This window comes from Gouania willdenowi, chromosome 11 (genome assembly GCF_900634775.1).
Source record: "Gouania willdenowi chromosome 11, fGouWil2.1, whole genome shotgun sequence".
NCBI lineage: Eukaryota > Metazoa > Chordata > Actinopteri > Blenniiformes > Gobiesocidae > Gouania > Gouania willdenowi.
Genome location: NC_041054.1, coordinates 12,025,437 through 12,037,608, shown reverse-complemented (window position 1 = coordinate 12,037,608; position 12,172 = coordinate 12,025,437). Strand labels below are relative to the sequence as shown.

The window sequence follows — 12,172 nt, the reverse complement described above, 5'->3', positions numbered from 1 at the left end:
TAATTCTACATTAACAAATGTAACTTCAACAAATGTTCTCCCCTCTTTGTAAGCTTCCTGTGTGAATATAAAGTATATATCAAGACTTAATCCCTTATTCTTACAACAGCAAAAAGCATCAAAATAGTGACAATATACAACTATATTTTTGAAATGGAATGATGACTGATTTACTCCAATTATTTTTATTTATTTATTTGTTTTTTAAGTAATACATATAATAACTTTTAAAAAAGTAACAAAAACATACAACTTCTTTAATATTCCAGAATAATAATATATATAGGGGCAGTGGTAAAAAAAAAAAAAGTAAAATAGCTTCAGCTTCATTAATCCAAAAAGTGCATTTATCACTCTTATCAGCATATTTGGAAATGAATAACAGGGATAAATGTTATGTAAAATGTTGAAATGTACTTCCCTGATTTTATTAGATATACAAAATTGAAAGGGGCATAACCAAGCTTTTTTCAAAATGTGAGTTCCAAATTGCTTTTCACTATGGAGGTAGATTTTTGTCTTTATTATTCAATCAAAAAAAAAGAAAGAAAAAGAAAATCAATCAACAAAAAAACTTTTTCAATAAAAAAAAAGTGCAGCAGCAATAAAAATGTGCATGGACTTGTATTTACCGCAAATAAATGAATATAAGGAGCTAACTTCGCGAATGAAATAATAATTACTTGTTTTGTATTTTGAGCCCTTTTGTTTTTTGTTGTTTTGTTTTTTTGTTTTAGTTTGATACTCGAGAAAAAGTATATAAATATATCAATAAAACAAAATTTAAAAAAGCAAATTAAGTTTATTGGATTCTTGAATTTGAAAAACTTGTGCTCGTTTGTCTGCATTGGACTGAGTGTATACATATGCTGGAAAAGGCCCTTTTTGTCCTTTAGCAACAGAAAGATAAAAAGCAGATTGCCCAATAATTGCACAGTTGGTAATTAGCTGATGCTGAGTGTATAGATTCAAAGGTTTTGAGAATGGCTACGTCTGTAAAATAAAGAGTGTAAACTAACCATAACTAATAATGTTTATGTAGTTAGTTTAATCTATGTTTTGATTTAGATAATTAATTGCAAAAGGATTTAAAATGTGAGCAATACAAATAACCAGGCTTATCCCTTATGAATTACAGCCACTATGGGTTGATACCATGAAACTGATAAGAACAAATCATTTTTAATGACTGTTCATAGCTAAAGCATGTCTATCCCCCTAATTATCTACTATTGCATAGTTGAACACAATTAAATGTTGGTAATCCCCACTGTAAATTGATGTTTGGCACTGTTGTAACCTCATCCTTAACCACATAAATCAGCAATTCTCAACTGGTGGGTCGGGACCCAAATGTGGGTGGCAGACCTGTACTGGGTGGGTCGTGGACAGCTGGTCAAAAATGAACAAATACTTAACATCTCTCATGTTGGACTTGGGTTTCTTTTGACAAGCATGCTGTGAAATGCATGTTGCAAGGAAAAATATATAAATTTATGTTTAAAAAAATATTATATATATAAATATGCATACGTTTTCAACAGCTATTCTTGAAAAATTTAATTTAATTGATTGAAAGTGTGTTGTGATTTAATGACCGTGGAAAAATGTGGGCCCAGGGTGAGACCAGATGAGAACCCCTGACATAAATGACATCAAAATACATGGACAAATTAGTTGTTTCCTCTATAACAGCCTCAAGCCATCTTGCCAACTTCTCAAAAGATTTCATTTTTTGTTTCTTATGAATATCAAATTGATTATCCCTGCGCTTGTTTGTTTATATCTTTTATTCCTGTCTTAAAATTTAACTACCCCCCTGAGGACATGCAGGCTTTTAATTTGAACTTTGTGGAATTTTAGCACAAAATCCAATTTGCTGATATCCTCCGCGCACCGGACATAAGGGTTCAAAAAAAAAAAGGAATGTAAGTTGAGTTGCTATTTATGTATTGTGTGCCTCCAGGCCAATTGCATGACTGTAAAGCATGGATCAAAAAAAAATGGTTCGGTCCTTAAATAGAATTAAGATTGATCAATTTTAAAGCTGGAGTGCCACATCTGGTATATTATTTATGGTATTTGCACGCCATCCTGTTTTGTAAGTACAGTGTCCATGGAAGTGTATGACAATATATAAGAGATATACACTTTTGCATGCACATGTGCACACACACACACACACACAGGAAAAGACAGCACTAAAGTCATACGACTATGAGGTCACTGCAGGCTTTTACGCTCTAAACTTAGTGGTTTTAGAACTGAATTGTACCACATGGTTCATAAAAGGAATTTGGTCAAATTAATTTTTTCCTCTCAATTTGGGTTGTGGAAAAAAAAAAGAAATTTGTCCTAATTGGTAAAAGGCTGGGCTCTTCAGTAAGCACCCAAACTTTATTCTTTCATGACCCGCATGTGACAACACAAGGAGCACAGAAGATGAAGGAACAGCTTTAAAATTACAAGGTAAGAAATTGTATTGCTTTTGTTTTTCTGCAATGATTCATAGAATACCATGCCATATAGATGATCATCTAAATATTTGTACAGATTTAGCATTTTAACTCTGAAATGAGTTAAATTTGAAAAAACAATCAAGATGTGCAGAATGTATGTTTAAATCACAGCACTTTTCATAACTGTCACTTATTAAGGGATTGAAAGAGGTTGGACAAATGGCTATTAAGGGATTGAAAGAGGTTGGACAAATGGCTACCCTTTTATTCAGATATTTTTAGTTTGCACATTTTTCATTTAATTTGCACATTTGTGGTGTTTTTTTCTGCTGTTGTTTTTTTTTCTTCTTCTAATGTATATGACCTACAATCTTACATTTTGCACTATTATCCTTAGTTAGTATTTATTTTTGTTCTTACTTTCTGCTCTTATATTGTGTTGCTGCAAATGAGAATTTCCCCTCTGGGGATTAATAAAGGCGTATTCTATTCTATTCTATTCTATTCAAGTATAGACTTTTTTAAAAATGTAACTGAGTTACACTACTTTGAGTTACTTTTGGTCCAGAACACTAATAATATCACACTGATAGTGTTCGATTAACGTCGGTCTAAGTTTTGTTTCAAATACTTCTGCTGATTCAGGAGCAGAAAGCTCTTTTTTTTTTTGTTCGGCATAAGTTATATTTAACTATAATGATCATCTTTTTTTACTCAAATAATTGCAAACAGTGAGAAAATAAAGCAAATATGCACTTGAATTAAATATGCATGTAACACGAGTTACTTTAATTGTAACTAGTAATATTTTACCACTTTCGTAATGAGTTACACTACTGAGTTACTTCAAAAATGAATATATTACCGTAATATATTACAAAAAATAACTAGTTCCTCCCAACACTGGCCAAAATACAGCGCCTATGCGCGCTTTCATTTTGCAAACCAGAGTCTGCGCAGTAGGGTCCGGCATGAGGAGAACATTAATATCTTTCCCGCTGGAAATTCTACCAACAACTTGGTGGTCTTTTATCCAGTTTTCGTCATAGTTAATTTGAAATATTAAAACTTTTCTGTCTAGTTGTGAAGCACAGTCTCGCACCCTGTCTGCACTGAGTCTGCTGGGGCTGGTGATGGACTGATCATTAACAGTGGACCACGGTGGTCCTGGACTCATTGACCAGCCTTCTTTGGAAAGTCTACGGTTATGTAACGTGAATAAACATCGCACGCTCGTTCCCTTCGGAAACACTTATTTGGTGCCTTCTGAAAAGAGCTGAGCGGTGATTGGTCGAACCGAACGTCTAGCCCCGCCCAGCGGTCGGTGATGACCTCCCCCTGTCTTGCCTGCCTCATTAGATCTCCACCCACCACAGAGAGAGAGAACACCGTCCCCAGCCAACGTGCCGTCTTTACCCTAACATATGGCCAAAACAGCCCTCTCCATTTCTTTCGTCTTTGTGCCCACTACTCTTTAAAAATTCCGCCGAAAAAGAGAAGACGATTTTCCAAAACCTTCTGGCCGTTATCTCACGTAAGTACAGTCGTTTAAAGCTAGCTGGATTCACCGCGCCGACGTAACATGGCGGGCTGCTCTTTCTGCCTTGGCGCACACAGACCGATTCATTGAACTCTGTGTTCACGTTAGATTTGAGTCCAACGCCTGACTTACAAATATGATGTTTGTGATGTTTTAACACATCGCGTTGTGTTGATGTTTAGTGTTTTTTTTTTTTTGCTAAATTCATTGCTAACCTAGATAGTCGTCCATCGACGGACCGCCGTCTGTGAGCCCACCGTCAGCGGCTCTCGAGCTGTTACACATCTATAAGCACACTATTTAATCTCCATGTCGGTTTCAGTCACAACAACAGACACACAAGACAAAACAGACAAAATACCGCTATGAACGCAGCGTTTTAAATTTCAGGCTTCGCGTTTCCGTGACGCATTTCAATGATTTGTCATTTGTCAAGTTGTTGTTGGCCTTACTGCGCATGCGCGTGTTCCTCAGCCATTTACCGTTTGATCTGTACCGACAGAAAACACACTTTTTTTAAAAAAAGAAGAAAAAAAATATTATTATTTAGTTGCACACTATAACCAATTTTCGTTTAACATTACTCAATTATATAAATTAATTTTTAGGTGTTTTAACGAGTTTAGTTGATGTGACGTTTTGTGTCCTAAGTAACTAAGGCAAAGTCCACTGTCCTTTACTATCTGATGAAAGGCATTTATTACCTTAAGTGCAGGAATGCTGAATGAGAAAGTTAACAAGTGTGTATATGCATATGTACAGGAAGTGTGTGTGTGTGTGAAATTAAATTCATTGAGTTCACTATTTACAGCAACAGTGTGTAGGAAAGTCCTATAGCTTGATGTAGACGTGTTGGAATGGGTTTAGGTGAGATGTGTGAGAACAAAGCAGGGTTATAAGGCAGCAGTTATAGCTGCTGCAATGTATTTGTTCTGAGGTGAGGGGAATTGACCAGGATAGACACAGGATTAGAAATTGGTGCACCAGGGGGACAGCTGCAGTGGAATAGTTTACAGATAAAGTCAGACAGACAGATTTAATGTATTTTCATCACATGAATATGGTAAATTAAAGGCTTAAAAGTTCAAATCTGCAAACTAAGATCGTTGTTAAAAAATATTGATTTTGCTTTTATGTTTGTTTTTACTAAAGTCCCTCTGGGGTGCAGTTATTTACAGAATATAGAAAATTACAATATCGCCCATATGTGCAGCACTTTGGAAACGTTTTTGTTGTTTAAATGTGCTATATAAATAAATTGGATTGGATATATATGCGTTGTTTTTATATAGCTCATTTTGTAATAAAATACTTGTTTTAGAAGTTGCTGCTTTCACTGCTTTCACTACGTCTCAGAACAGCATGAAAAGCACAGTTAGATGGATTGGTGAGTGCGTCCTAACCCAGACCTTCCCCTACAGCAGCCACACTACAGAATTCACTCTCACGTGCTGTCCCATACAGCAGAAAAAGCATAAAGTGGCCCAAATATTGTGCAACTGTTTGCTCATAAATGTGCCTGTGTGGCATTTTGCATTGGCAAATAAAACCCTGAATTGTAGTAATACTTTATTTAGTTGAAAGTATCAAGATTTATATTGTTTATTGCCATTTTGAGAAAAATATATCAAGAAATGAGTTTTGGTCCATATCGCCCAGCCCTAACCACAAACCAGTCAAACTGCAAAAGTGGAATATATATTGTTATAATCATACAATCCTCATATGGATGGTCTTTGTGCTTTTTTTTCTCATATCTAATGTTTGTGTGTGTTTTTCTTTCAGGGCTCCCCTGTCTCTGTACAGGTGTATGAGCGTTACCCAGAGGGCCTAGGGGCGGCCCTTTACCGGGAGCACTTCGACTTCAACGCTGAGCCACCTTGGGATCCTAGCTGATAGCGGGACAGGTCCATCTCCTGACTTGTCCATGTTAGTAGTCCTTTTCTGTTTAACTTCTAAGGTCACAACGACACTTTGTTACGTGTACTATATATTTTATAACTTTGTCGGAGCTCACTGCGATTTCTGAACAGCTAGGCTGAAACATTTACATATTTGCTGTTTAATATTTACCTTTTATTCCTCACATACAGTGTTGATGTGTTTTATTGGTCATTATTGCACTTTGTTTGGGTTTGTGACCTCTTTAGATTGGTTCAATGACTGTTTTACTCTCTAGTTGTATGGAAGTACTGTGTTGGTCCTAATGCTCGCATTTTCTTCTGTCCTCTCTTGCAGTTTGTTGCATACCAGCAGGACCCATTGGCTCAGTCGTGACCCCTCTACTCGTTGATCTATCCTTTATGATTGTCGCTTTAGCAGAATACGGTTGAGATGAAAGGACTCACTGACAAACCCAGTTACATCATTGAACTCCTGGAGGGAGGAGTGACCCTGGAAGATGTCATTGATGGACACATCTGTGAACAGACAGTGGTCAGTTTAACCCTCGGGACTTGGGGTCACAATGAGGTTCCTGATGACAACTTTAAATTGTGTCTGAATTGACAAATAATATACATGTTGTCCGAATGAGTCTTTTGCTTCTGCATTTCCTCCAGGTGGAAAAGAGTGCATTTGTGGTGGGTGACCTCGGTGCCCTGATGCGACAGCACACATCCTGGCTGAGTATCGTGCCACGGCTGCAACCTTACTACCCAGTCAAATCTAACTGCAGTCCAGCTGTCATTGAGGTGTTGGCCTCTTTGGGCCTCAGCTTTGTTTGTGCCAACAAGGTGAGTTTCCACTTCAGCCAAATCACATTTTGGGTTTTCCATGTATTACACAATATTAGATCCTCTTATCAAGGCAGTTACGTTACAAGCACTTCACTGATTACTACTGCTATTGTCCTATCGATTTATGCAACACACTTATTTTTACACGTGTGTACTCTTGCCTCCAGACTGAAGTGAACTTGGTGCTGGACCATGGCGTGCCCGTAGAAAACATCATTTTATCCGGTGGTTTTAAGCAACTCGCTCACATCAAACATGCTGCCAAGAACAACATCCAGCATGTTGTTTGTGAAAACGAGGCAGAGTTGTCCAAGATTGCCCGCCTGCACCCCAATGCAAAGTAAACAAGCCAATAATTTTCTTCTTTTTTTTTCTACACTTTGAGGAATAATGATTTACTGTTTTAGATTAAAAAAGAAGCTTCACTGAATTTAGTTACAGACTTGATTTAGTAAACCTCTACATACAGTGCCCTGTTTGATGGTCACTTTTCTGCTCTAAGGTTGCTGCTGCAGTTGACCACTGAGGCCCACGCGGCTGAGACCAGCATGCCCTTCGGCTCCTCTCTGAAGAGCTGTCGCCACTTGCTGGAAACGGCGATGGAGCTCGGTGTTCAGGTGGTGGGAGTTTCTTTTTACATCCCCAGCTCCTGTCCAGATGTGCAACAGGCCTACACCCACGCGCTGTCAGATGCTCGCTGCGTGTTTGACATGGGGGTGAGTACTGTTTAAATATTGTCTCAATGACATTGATTTTCTGGGTGTTGCAGCAGTGATGTTGCTAATGCTTCTGTTTCACGCCAGGTGGACCTGGGCTTTAACATGAACATCCTGGACATCGGTGGTGGATTTACTGGCTCCGAGTTTCAGCTCAAACAGGTACATGTATATACGTCAGCATTTATTTTGAACAAATTATTTTTTCAATCCAATGAGTGCACATGCTATCATTAGCCACATTTACATGGGAGCTTTAATTCCTCTTTAAGGAGAATAAAAGTTAATTCCTCTTTAAAATGACTTTGTAAACACTTAATCCCTAATGCTAATTTAATTCCGAATTAAACTTAAATCCGAATTAGGTGGCTGGTTTATTCCGATTTTGATTCTGAATTAGATAATTCCTCTTTCTTGTAAACACTTAATTCCCCTTTAAATTAATTCCAGTCGTTCTGCGCATGCGCGATTGACTGCAATGATGACATAATCCAGGATGGCCGCCTGGACCCCAGCCGAGAGTATTTAATTAGAGCCTCAGAATACATGGTTATTATGAAGAGTGGATGGACGGAAGCATAAACATGCAGACTTTTACACGGACCTCGGTAAACGGAACAGGCTTCACCAGACGGCTGGCACTAGGACCCAGAGGCAAAGTAAATACGTTCTCGTACTGCATGTAAAGGCTGTAATATCACCAGTTTATCATTGTACCAGTTGTTAGAGCTACTATCTTTACTGGGAAGCAACTATTTATTCCTGGTGATTGTTTTCCAGAGTTTTACTGGGATTTATTTCCCAGTGATTAGTTCCTATCTCCCTTCTGCTCCGCGGTCCAAACTGAAACTGTGTGTTATTGTTGAGCTGCTGCTTCAAAACTACAATCAAAATAAAAGTGAAAACAGTTCTCGTGTGGTGTTCTGTGTTACAGCCGACAATAAAATGTTTGTGTGTTTTTCCCCGATAGACGTGATACGTCACATTCTCCTCCTGTCGAATCAGAGCCTTCCCAACCCCCAGACCTAAAGCGGAATTAAATAAAGCCAATTAAACCGGTTTTCCATTTAAACCTCAATTCGGGAATTACTATTTCCCTGTAAACATCAAGCAGAACAATTTAATTTTGAATAACTACTTCTGAATTCAAAAACATCATGCAACTATAGCGAGTGAGTTAAATTATACATGTGACATGTTGTTTGCAGGTGGAGTCTGTGATCCGGCCACTCTTGGATGCTTACTTCCCTCGGCTGTCTGGTGTGCAAGTGTTGGCTCAGCCCGGCAGTTTCTACGTGGCCTCAGCCTTCAGCCTGGCTGTCAATGTGATCGGCAAGAAAGTGGTGCCCCGCCCTTGGGCCAGTCTTGCTGAAGGTATGTTGCGTAATTGTGTAAAAGTGTGTAACTGGCTGTATTGTTGCATTTAGGTAGAGATTGCTTCTTTGTTTCCTGACACGGTTGCTGTTTGTTTATACACAGGCGAGAACAATGAAGAAACTGAGTTCCTGTACTACATGAATGAAGGTGTTTATGGCCCATTTAGCCGCAAGCTGCTGGGAAACTCGATCACTACCCCGTCAGTGCACAAGGTTAGTAGGATTCATCTCATAAGAATGGACACAGTGTGAGGAGTGAATGGAGCATGTGATTGCAGCTCCAGATAAAGGAGGAGGCCAGGTTAGACTCACCTTGTTTTTCAGTGCAACAAATATGATATACATCAATCAGACCATGGCGTCTAAGATATATTTACCCCAAATCTTAATTGTCATCCGTCATATTGCTCTAGGGTTGGGGTCAATTACTATTTTTAATTACAATCATATCTTCAATTACCTATGTTCAATTACAACTCAATTATGATTACGTTGACCTGAATTTTATGACACTACAACAAAAATTTAAATTATTGTTTTTCTCCTGAAAGTCAATTAAAATTACATTCTCAATTACAGTGAATCACAATTACTGAGTCTGAAATGAATAACCCCATAAAACGTATACTCTTGTGTTAGCTTTCTGTTAGCATCTCTTATGATAACGGTTCAGTTTTGACCCATGTGTTAAATCAGCAGTAATATACACAATCTATCATCCAATTTGTTTCTCATCTCTTGGTTACCATGTTAGGATTCCTAATCAATGTAAATATTGGCATTAATGTTTTAGGTGTGGCCGTCTGAGCCTTTTTTTCTCTCTAGATTTAAAATATTTTTAAATGGTAAAATGATCCTCAGAAAAAGTGACAGGTAGTGGGAAAAATTGATATGAAACATAATTTAATAATTGACTACGTAATGTGTAAGCTGAAGAACTGTAACATGGTTCCCTAGTTTTGCGTTTGATTAAATTGAAATTGACAGTTTTTATAGAATTTCCATACTAATTACAATTACAAAGTCAATTATCTGGACTCAAATTACAATTCAGTTTTAATTACAACAGCAAGAGGTTTTTTTTTTTTTTTTCAATTTAAATTATAATTACGTCAATACTGAACTGTTATTATAAGAGATGCTAACACAAGATTATATGTTTTATTTCAGATTCAGTAATTGTCATTAATTGTAATTGAGAATGTAATTTTAATTGACTTTCAGGAGAAAAATAATTACAATTTTAGTTGTAATTGGAAAAAATGCTGGTCAACGTAATCATAATTGAGTTGTAATTTAACAGATAATTGAAGATGTAATTGTAATACATTATCAATTACACAATTATAATTGACCTCAACCCTGTTAATTGCTCACCCAATAATTAGATCAGTGGATCCCAGGAATGTGAACTATCGGTAGACTAGCGATACTTCAGTGATTAGTCGAAATAAAAACAGTTGATCTCTACTCTGAATGAGTTTTTTTTTTTTTCTCCACAGGGTGCGTTGTGCGCTGAAGGGCCCGTGTATCCCAGCAGCCTGTGGGGGCCCACCCTCGACCAGCTGGACCAGGTAGTGGAGCGCTGTTTGTTACCAGAGCTGATAGTGGGAGACTGGCTGCTCTTCTCCAACATGGGCCTGTGTGGCTTAGAGGAGCTGAGCTCCCTCTCTGGCTCCCCCCAGCTGCCAGTCTACTACACCGTGACCACCACTGACTGGTTCGTAGGAAAATCCACACAGATGCAGACAAGAGTGTCAGACTTTTAGAGAGAACTGATTGTCGTGTCCTGTTTTTCTCAGGTATGAAATGCAGGAGGCCGGCGTAGGGCTGGATAGTGCCATGAAGAATTTCTCCATGCTGCAGTACAGCGCATAAGCCCCGTTCAGAGTCACAAATCCCTCCTTCCTTCTACTTTCACCATGTGAGAGGAGAGGTCAGCGTGGTATTTGGGACAAGGGGTGAAATGTGGTCAACATTCCAGCCAACTCGAAAAAAATACATTGTCCTATTATTTCTTCCTGAAATGGAATCAAGTTGGTTGTGCGATACCTCAGTTGTCTAAATTTGACCCAGAAGCTCCTTCCTGTTTCCTCCTCTTTCTCTCTCTCTCTCTCTCTCTCTCTCTCTGTGTGTGAAGAAGTCAAAGTGTCCGCTAAATGAACTCCAGCTCAAATAACATTATGCAACAAAATGGATGACTCATTGGAGATGGCGTCCCCTGACGTTTTTGGGGTAGTTTTTGTTTGAAAAAAAAAAAATAAGATTCTGTTTACAAATTGTAAAATTGATTTAAATCCCTATATCAAAGGTTGTCTATTGATAACTTGTTGACAGTCGTGTAAATCCTGTGTCTCTTCAGCACCAACTCACAATGTCTGTTGATTTTTTTTTTTTTTTTTGAAGTGTCTAAAGAAAAATTCAATGTTTTCTGTAGATTCTGTGCTTCGGACCGTTCACTTTGCATAGATAAGATGAAATATTGTAACCTATTTCCTTATTGCAGTTCATCATGGTATGTTTTATTTATTGGATTCCAATATTCGCAGGTTCTATTTAAAGCTCCACCGTTAAGTGTATTTCACCCTGACATAATGCTGTGGCTCGTCTAAACAGTGTTCTACAAGAAGACGTTGATGTGGATTTTTTTTTATTTTTTTTTTTAACGCTACATGGATTGTGTGTGTTGTTTGCCATTTGTGACCTCAGTGGTTTCCCCTCACTAAGAAAGGCATGATGGGATTGTTTTGGGAGATTTTCTCAAGACAGAGTTTGCCTATGAAGAGACATACTACAACTACGATCCGACGGAGGTCAATATGGTTGAAAAATGCACAAAAAACTATCTTTTGTAGGGCGAATAATAAACATGACTGTGAATTGAGACGGGCGTTCTGTGTTTCAGATCTCCATAGAAGTGTGTCCACTTGAAGGCCTGGTCCTTGTTCTCCTACAAACTTAAAATCCACTAAAGCAGCTTTTTTTCCCCTGCAGCATATTTGGCCTGTGTGCTGAACACATCTGTATCTTTGAATAGAAAAGTGCTGTAGTCGCATGCCCAACTCTAATGCAGATGTTGAAATAAAGTCACTGATCTTTAATCATGCCTCTCAAGTTATGAGGGATATTATGCACAGGCTCTTGTACAGCTACCTGTTTAATATAAAGGTGACCTGACAACAGCAGTTTTTAAAGAATCCTGCCCTAGTGTGTCACAAGTGACTAATGTATTAATTACCTGCTTGTCTGAGGCACTAATGGACCATAGCCTGTTTTTTGACTGTAAAATGTGCTTGTTAAAGTAATGAAAGTGATTAATTTAATACATTTCTGACTGAAATCA

At 37.9% G+C, this 12,172-nt stretch overlaps 1 protein-coding gene across 1 annotated transcript; it reads left to right on the top strand.

The window, feature by feature from the left end:
• The first annotated feature begins 3,816 nt into the window (after window positions 1-3,816).
• On the top strand, window positions 3,817-12,172 carry azin1b (antizyme inhibitor 1b). Its single transcript, XM_028460606.1, has 11 exons — window positions 3,817-3,993; window positions 5,785-5,928; window positions 6,238-6,435; window positions 6,561-6,734; window positions 6,905-7,077; window positions 7,240-7,453; window positions 7,541-7,615; window positions 8,662-8,827; window positions 8,933-9,042; window positions 10,332-10,549; window positions 10,632-12,172. The coding sequence occupies exons 3-11, from the start codon at window positions 6,334-6,336 to the stop codon at window positions 10,705-10,707; spliced, it is 1,308 nt and encodes a 435-aa protein (XP_028316407.1). The 5' UTR covers window positions 3,817-3,993; window positions 5,785-5,928; window positions 6,238-6,333; the 3' UTR covers window positions 10,708-12,172.